The sequence below is a fragment of the Echinops telfairi genome, unplaced genomic scaffold (assembly GCF_000313985.2).
Source record: "Echinops telfairi isolate 266 unplaced genomic scaffold, ASM31398v2 ScPeMD7_7469;HRSCAF=8507_0, whole genome shotgun sequence".
In the NCBI taxonomy this organism is placed as follows: Eukaryota; Metazoa; Chordata; class Mammalia; order Afrosoricida; family Tenrecidae; genus Echinops; species Echinops telfairi.
In genome coordinates this window covers 24,984,630-24,993,300 of record NW_022111372.1, presented here as the reverse complement: position 1 = coordinate 24,993,300, position 8,671 = coordinate 24,984,630, and the positions used below count along the sequence as shown (strand labels likewise).

Genomic DNA, 8,671 nt, shown 5'->3' with positions numbered 1-8,671 from the left:
GCACCCTGACTGGCTCTTCTCTTCCCTGGGACCCTTCTGTAAGGGTCCCGTTGCCTATGGATGGGCTTTGGGTCTCACTCCGCACTCCCCCTCATTCACAATGATATGACTTTTTTGTTCTTTGATGCCTGATACCTGATCCTATCGACTCCTCGTCATCACACAGGCTGGTGTTCTTCCATGTGGGCTTAGTTGCTTCTCAGCTAGATGGCTACTTGTTTGTCTTCAAGACAAGGCAAACATTTTTATAATGCTCATTCACTTAGGTAAAATTATGCCCACAAAACAAAGACATATTGCAAAAACCAAAGAAAATGTGGAAATAGCAAATGTTTGCTTGCCTTATATTGTCAATTATTGAACATCCTTGAAAGAAGGAGATTTAAAAAAAAAAAAAAAAAGAAAGAAAGAAGGAGATTTGCTCAAACCCAATGATTTCCAAGGCCAAAACACTGAGGTAGCAGTCATCTGCTTCTTCTCACCCCAGGGTATTTCAGCATTAAGTCCAAAGGAGTATTCCCATCCCTTTTAACTGCAACAGGTATATTTAAGGTAAAGTCTGGTTCAGTTACAGGGGTTTCCAAATTGGATCCTTCTGATGTGGCCTATGAAGAATACTGTACACCTCAAAAAAGCCAAAACCTAAAGTCAGGATAGTCTATAGCACAAGTCCAGGGTTGTCGAGGACAGAAAGGAAATTCGGTCAAAATGCAAGCTTAGCAATGTACTCCAAGGTGGATTCTCCCATTGGGGGGTGATCTACGCAAGTAATGTTTTCCCCAGGAACAGGTGGGAGCCCCTCTCTAGATTACTCACTAACAGAATTGCTGAAGACAAATGGGTGCATAAGCAAATATGGTGAAGAAAGTGGATGATGCCCGGCTATCAAAAGATAAAGCACCTGGGGTCTTAAAGCCTTGAAGTTAAACAAGCAGCCATCTAGCAGAATAGCAACAAGCCCACATGGAAGAAGCACACCAGCCTGTGTGATCATGAGTTGTCGATGAGATCATGTAACAGGCATCAGAAGACCACAAACAAACAAAAAACCATATTGCTGAGAACGAGTGGGGTGGGAGCAGAGACCCAAAACCCATCTGTAGATAATGGGACATCCCCTTACAGAAGGGTCACAAGGAAGGGATGAGTCAACCAGGATGCAGTATAGCATTGATGAAATACACAATATTCCTCTGGTTCCTTGAGGCGTCCTCATCCCTCACTATCATGACCCCAGTCTTGCCTTTCACTGCGGAGCACAGGTACACATAAAAGATTAGAGCTTATGACATGGAGTCCAGGAATAGGTATGGGAGTAGCGTACCAGCAGGGTAGGAGGAAGGTGGGGAGAGGAGAGCAGGAAGAGGGAAACTATGGTGGACACATACCCCTCCCCCCTCCAGGGGATGAACAACAGAAACCATGGGGAAAGGGAGACAGCGGTCGGTGTAAGATATGAAAATAATAATAATTTATAATTTATCAAGGGGTTGTAAGAAGAGGAGCTGATCCCAGGGGCTCAATAGAAAGTAAATGTTTAGAAAATAATGATGGCAACATATGTACAAATATGCTTGATACAATTAATGTATGGATTGTTGAGCCCCCAATAAAATGATCTTTTTTTAAAAATCATTTTTTGGGTGCTGATACAACTCTTATCACAATCCATACATACATCCATTGTGTCAAGCACATTTGTACATTTGTTGCCATCATTCTCAAAACATTTGCTTTCTACTTGAGCCTTTGGTATCAGTTCCTTATTTTTCCCCCTCCCTCCCCGCTCCCCCCATAAATGATCGTTTAATTAAAAAAAAAAGATGCGAAATCACCTTTTCTAAGACATATTTCCCTCTTCTTTCGTCCTCAATTTCCATTGAGGATCACTGACAACCACTGTAGGAGTGTCTATTAGATAGGATGACCCTGGGACAATGATATTTGGCAGGAACTAACCGGTCCTCTTCAAGGTCCTGCTAAGTGAAACACTGACCCCAGCTGAGGTGAGGACTCTTCTGCGGAAGTGATTTTTGAGGTATACTAACCAGGAAATGATAAGTGGTTCATAAGCATTAGACAGTCACGCCACAACGTTGCTTGGGCGACCAGACTGATTCATATAACCAGACGTTGTCTTTGTGTGTATCCTGTGAGTAGTGGTCTCATACAACATTTGTCCTTTCAAGATTGACTAACATCACAATTTCCGGTCTCTAGGAAAGGACATCTTGTTTGGTAAAGTAGAGGGGCAGTGAAAAGGAGGAAGGCCCTCGACAAGATGGATTGACACCGTAGCTGCAACAATGGGCTCAAACAACAACTGTGAGGTGGCAGAGCACTGGGCATGAGTCAGAACAGACATAACACCTCACAGAATAACAATACCATACTGACATGAGTAGGTCACATTGTCAAGGAATTCCATTTAAAGACAATTAAGGGGCATTATAAAATATTTCTTTGAAGGACATTGACATTGGGCTTCAGAGTTAAGAATGATACTTTGTCTCAGTAATGAGCTCAGGTAACTAGACCTAAACCAATCATTCATTGCCTGTCCTTTCTTTAGGATTAGAGATTGGTTCAGAGGTAGTCCAATCACAGAGAGTTCTTCTGCTAGGTATGATCAAGGGAAACGGTAGGTCCAACAACTTCTAGCACCTGGTCTTGGCGAGTAGCCAGTCCCTGTACAACACAGGGAGATAATACATGGAGTGACGTCACTGAATCTATGTCAATGTCGTGGAGAGGGTGGCGTGACATTATTGAACCTCTGATCTTCCAGTTCTATGAACCACTACAGCCTCATTGTTGTTTAAGTCCATTTGAGCCTCCCCCCACTTACATAAATGTAAGAATACACAGATGTTTCCCGTCTTCAGAGTTACAGTATGAAATGTTTTCTTTTGCCTGCATCAAATCATCTTCCAAGATTTGCTTCCCTGTTTTCCACTTGTTAAAAGCTTTCCCTCTATGTTTCATGCTAAATGTCTATTCTTTTAGGAGAGCCTTGTGGGAAACTGAAGAATGAGAAGAGAGTATATGAGGGCAAATTCTTTATTCTCTCATTTAAGAAGCCTCGGAGGCCAGGGTTCTGGGTGGAGGGAGGCCTTCACACTTGTGAGTTAGAGATGAGTCTTAATCACAATCTCATAATTAAGATGAATCCCCACAATATCCTCCCATAATCGTGCTACCTTAAAGTTACTTCTTACAAGCACACGCTGATTGCTATCTGGCCGGCAGTTTTATCTCTAGGAGCAGACATGTTGCTATTGTTTTCCTTGCTCAGGGGATAGTCACTCCCCCTTACCTAGCCCCAGCACTGATATTAGGTCACTCCTCCAATGAACGCAGGGACCTCGAGGGTTAGGGTATAGCCCACTTTGTTAGGCATATGGTTACCTGCAATTAGGGGGGCTTGCATGCCCCAAGGCTACTTAAGTTGATATAAGAATACATTCTCTCTATCTCCTGCCCTGGTTTCTGATGCCATGGCAGAAGTGAGCACCCCAACTTTTTGTCTGTCTCTTAATTTCTTCCCTTCAAGTACACAACCATCCCTTAGGACCATCAGGATGTGGTGCTGGGTCCCACACAGCCTCATTCCACACCCACACCAGGAGTGTGACTTTAGTTTCAAGGACGTCTTTTTTCAGAACACAATAATCCTGACAGCTGCATATCAGGCTTCTGCATGCACATGAGGCGAATGAAAAGACCTTTAGTTGGCCAGGTTTACTTTACTCATCCAAAATGTTTTCTCTATTTTTTAAAAAAGAAAAGAAAGACATCCTTTGCAGTATTTCTCCCCAGTGCAATGAAAGCATTTGGTTTCTTGAGTGCTGCATCTATAGAAGCTGGTCCAAGCAGAACAAAATCACTGACCACTTCACTTTCTTCTCCCTCCACGCATGTGAAAGCTGGATCGTGAAAAGGAAGTCAGAAGGAGTTGCTATATCCTGACTCTGGTATTGGTGAAGGATATTGAATCTATCACAGAAGGCGGGAAGAATAAACACACCAGTTTTAGAAGAAATACAACTAGAATATTCTTTAGCAGCAGGGATGGTGAGACTTGGACTCACTTTGGACACATGATCAATAAAGACCAATTGTTGGAAAAGGACATTGAAGTTGAGGACTGACAACATCCAAGGGCACCGCTGACCATGAAGAATTGGCACAGTAACTGCAACAATGGACCCAAACATACCAAGAATCTTAAAAATGGTGCAGGACTGAGCAATGCTTTGGTTTGCCATGAGCCAGAGCGACTAACACCAGAGGCAACTAACACCATCACCATTACCCAAAACTACATAAGCCTTACTCTCATGAAGTCACTGTATACTCCATACATTCACGAAGAAGACAGACAATGCTTTGGGAAGCACATGCTTACACAATATGCTTTTACTCTTTCAGTTGGCTTTGGTGGTCCATATCTGACTTGAGATTTCAAAAGGCAGGAAGTGAAAAACACTTTATCGGAGTCAGTTCAAGCCCTGAGAAAGCAACAGGAAACCAGAACCGCTGAGATGGAGCGCGAAGAGCAGCTCGGAGGACCCTTTTCTCTCAGAAGGTTTCCACCAGCTGCACTGGATTCTACCTGCCAAGTTGTAGATGAAAGGGGTTATTTTTAACACACTGTGCTGCCAAAAACCTGAAAATAACCCTTAAGTCTCAAAGCCTCCAAGATCTACAAAGCCCATTCCCGGCAATGGGAACTTAACCAAGCATATGCTTAGATAGCTATACGACAGAAACCAACTAGATCAGAGCAAGCACGGCCTTACATTATTTATTGTTAAACTCTGGATGCGGGAGCATAAAAACCAAGGAAGAAACCAGATTATTTGCCAATACAAGTTCAATTGATCAGATGGTTGCAAAAGTCTTAATGCAACTCAGCAGGACAGACTGCTAGTAAGCCTGGGCAAATGCGGCCATTTGTGCCATCCCTCCGGAGCTCCTGACAGACCCAGCTTGGTTCTTCTCCAATGTCCTCTCTTGGAGTTGTACCTGATCTTATTACTGGTTTTCATTAGAATCCATTGGGGAGTGGGCCGATTCTGCTTCTGTTTCTTCGCTAGGAATCTCTTGATCCTGAAAGTCTTATAAGACAACATCGTGGCTCTTTCCTCAGCTGCCATTAAGATGCTCGGTTCTTCCGAGGAAGCTAAGGCCGCGTTGGGGTGAGGCCCTCACTTCATCCGGTGACTAGCACCGCGCCCAGCAGCCGCCAGCCCAGGACTCCCGCGCCATGGTCTCTGTCTCCGAGCTCGCCTGCATCTACTCGGCCCTCATCCTGCACGACGACGAGGTGACCTTCACGGCGGACAGATCAACGCCCTCATTAAGGCCGCCCTTCTGGCCCGGCCTGTTCGCCAAGGCCCTGGCCAACGTCAACATCGGGAGCCTCATCTGTAATGCAAGGGCTGGTGGCCCTGCCCCAGCTGCTGGTGCCGCACCAGCCGGAGGACCTGCACCCACCACGGCTGCTGCCCCAGCTGAGGAGAAGAAAGTGGAAGCCAAGAAAGAAGAGTCTGAAGAATCTGACGATGACATGGGCTTTGGTCTTTTTGACTGACCCCTCTTCTGTAATGTGCTCAATAAACCAGACTGAACTCTGGAAAAAAATACAACATCGTGAAGTCGGAGAAACACCACACTCAGGACGGCGGAGAAACTGAGAGCCAAGCATGGAGTATTTTTAAGGTTGATTTCAGTTTTACAAAAGACTCAAATCAATATTTAAAATGCTGGCAATGAAATAATGACATCAGCAACTTAATCCCAATCTTTCAAAAATCATTATTTTTGAAAGCACAACTAAGTATGGATTCCACTTTTTATGTGGAATAGAGGTTTGCTGAATAAATGAAGCAAGTTGAATTTGTATAGGTCTCTAGTCAGTTCTGGAAAAACAACTCAAAGCATGTTTATCCTAATGGCAGGTCAATCGTAACATCTTTCTTCACACATAGAATTAAGCTTTTTTTTTTTAATTAAACATTTTATTACAGATATTTTTCTGTAACAAAATTTTTTAAAAACCTCAAGAATCCCTAAAGAGAAAGCTGGGAGGAAAAGGGCATTTATAGAGGTGTAGATAAAGACATGTACATATGCAAATATATTTATATGAGGAAGGGGAAATAGATCTATGAGCCTATATTTATAGGTTTAGTATTAAGGTAGCAGAAGGACATTGGGCCTCCACTCAAGTACTCCCTCAACGCAAGAATACTTTCTTCTATTAAATTGGCATTCTATTATGCTCACCTTCCCGACACAACCACTGAAGACAAAGAGGGTGAATAAGCAAATGTGGTGAAGAAAGCTGATGGTGCTGGGCTATCAAAAGATATAGCGTCTGGGGTCTTAAAAGCTTGAAGGTAAACAAGCGGCCATCTAGCTGAGAAGCAACAAAGCCCACATGGAAGAACTTATCAGCCTGTGTGATCACGAGGTGTCAAACGGATCACTGAAGACAAATGGGTGCATAAGCAAATGTGGCGAAGAAAGCTGATGGTGCTCGGCTATCAAAAAGTATACCGTCTGGGGTCTTAAAGGCTTGAAGGTAATCAAGCGGCCATCAAGCTCAGAAGCAACAAAGCCTACATGGAAGAAGCACACCAGCCTATGCAACCACAGGGTGTCGAAGGGATCAGGTGTAAGGCATCATCAGAACAAAAAATCTTACCATAGTGAATGATGGGGGGAGTGCAGAGTGGAGACCCAAATCCCATTAGTAGGCCACTGGAGATCCCCTTGCAGAGGGGTCTAGGGGAGATGAGCCAGTCAGGGTGCGCGATGTAACAACCATGAAAAATGCAACTTTCCTCTAGTTCCTAAATGTTTCCTCCCCACTCCCACTACCATGACTCAAATTCTACCTTGCAAGTCTGGCTGGACCAGAGGATGTACACTGGTACAGATAGGAACTGAAAATGCAGGGAATCCAGGGCCGATGAGCCCTACAGGACCAGTGGTGTGAGTGGCGAAACAGGGAGGGTAGAAGGAGGGCGGGTAGGAGAGAGGGAACTGGTTACAAGGAACTGTATGTGACCTCCTCCCTGGGGGACGGACAACGGAAAAGTGGGTGAAGGGAGACGTCGGACAGGGCAAGATATGGCAAAATAACAATTTATAAACTATCAAGGGCTCATGAGGGAGGGGGCAGCGGGGAGGGAGGGGAAAAATGAGGACCTAATGTCGGGGGTTTAAGTGGAGAGGAAATGTTTTGAGAATGATGACGGCAATGAATGTGCAGTTGCACTTTACACAATTGATGTGTGTATGGATTGTGATAAGAGTTGTATGAGCCCCTAATAAAATGATTTTTAAAAAATTAAAAAAAAATCATCAGCTGACCAAGGGCTCAAGTAGAAAGCAAATGTTTTGAGAATGATGATGGCAACAAATGTATACGTGTGTTTGACACAATGGTGTATGTATGGATTGTGATAAGAGTTGTATGAGCCCCCAATAAAGTGATTTAAAAAAAAAAGAATCCCTAAAGAGTTCAATGAGATGTCATTTGAATCTGAAAACAAAACAAAAAAAAAGCAACATGATATTTAACTCAGAAAGGCACTGCTAATTGCTCTCCATTATCTATTTTCCCTTTTTTCCTTCCTCAGAACTGAAATTTAATTTTCCAGCCTCCTAGCCATTTAATGTACCCAAATGACTAAGTTTTTGCCAGCAGGATGAAAGCAGACTTGGTATTTGCAAACACTGGGGACATTTCTTAAGGAGAGTGAGTGCTCCCTTCTTTGTTCTCTTTGACAATGGAATGCAGACATAATGGCTGGTGCTCCAGCAGCCCCATTGGATCATGAGGCAATATTGGGCACAGAAGCAAACATTAAAAAAAAAAAAATCCCATATTTTTTGAAAGCATGACTAAATACAAACGTGACTCTTTTTGCTGGAATAAGGAGACTGGATCTCTGTCTCTGTGAAATATCATACCAGCCCTAGATTAATTTTGGATTTCTTAAACACATAAATGCATCCTTTCTTTATGCCACTGTTACTCTGTAGTTGTCTCTCCTTGCTACAGATAGTCAAATCTAATCTTAATATAATAATCAAAACAGAAGCATATCTAAAATGAAGCACAAATGGGGAAATTATAACAAGCCTAATGGGGGAGGTAGGGACAAGCAAGAATATTGGGAAAAAAATATTGGAAAAAAAATCATCCTTTATAGGTCAGTACTTTTTAAATGAGCTAATTTTAAGATTCTGCATATTTCAAAGATAATTTATGCAAGAGATATTTATTGAGCACCTAGATCATAGCATATTTATTAGGATGGGTACTGTAATTATAAATGTGTTATTTGCCAACTGACAAAATGTAAGATGGTACTTACAAAATGTAAGATGGTATAAAGATGGTTTCCATGAAATGAGAATTGACAGCAAGTAGAAAATGGAAAGTCTCTCTTACATGTATAAGGGCTTACAGGAGTAGTTTTACACAGTATGGCATTTTGGGATAACTCAATGCAAAATCCCTTTTGTTTCATTATAAACAAAAAACCCAAACTCGCTGCCATCGGAATTGGTGCCTACTCATGGCGACCGGATAGAAGGGTAGAACTGTCCCTGTGAGTTCCCCAGAATATAATTAATTCTTTTTTTTTTTTTT

At 42.7% G+C, this 8,671-nt stretch overlaps 2 protein-coding genes across 2 annotated transcripts; one reads left to right on the top strand and one right to left on the bottom strand.

Moving 5' to 3' along the window:
• Positions 1-4,913: 4,913 nt before the first annotated feature.
• On the bottom strand, positions 4,914-5,165 carry LOC105979422 (60S ribosomal protein L39-like). The gene has a single exon (XM_013006902.2). The coding sequence runs from the start codon at positions 5,157-5,159 to the stop codon at positions 4,914-4,916; it is 246 nt and encodes an 81-aa protein (XP_012862356.2). The 5' UTR covers positions 5,160-5,165.
• Positions 5,166-5,167: 2 nt separating this feature from the next.
• LOC101652955 (60S acidic ribosomal protein P1-like) lies at positions 5,168-5,606 on the top strand. Its single transcript, XM_004711300.2, has one exon. It carries the CDS (start codon positions 5,270-5,272, stop codon positions 5,594-5,596), a length of 327 nt encoding a protein of 108 aa, XP_004711357.1. The 5' UTR covers positions 5,168-5,269; the 3' UTR covers positions 5,597-5,606.
• Positions 5,607-8,671: the final 3,065 nt, after the last annotated feature.

Coding starts and splice junctions, on each gene's coding strand:
- LOC105979422 (XM_013006902.2), bottom strand. CDS start 5,159: ATGGCAGCTGAGGAAAGAGCCACGATGTTGTCTTATAAGACTTTCAGG.
- LOC101652955 (XM_004711300.2), top strand. CDS start 5,270: ATGGTCTCTGTCTCCGAGCTCGCCTGCATCTACTCGGCCCTCATCCTG.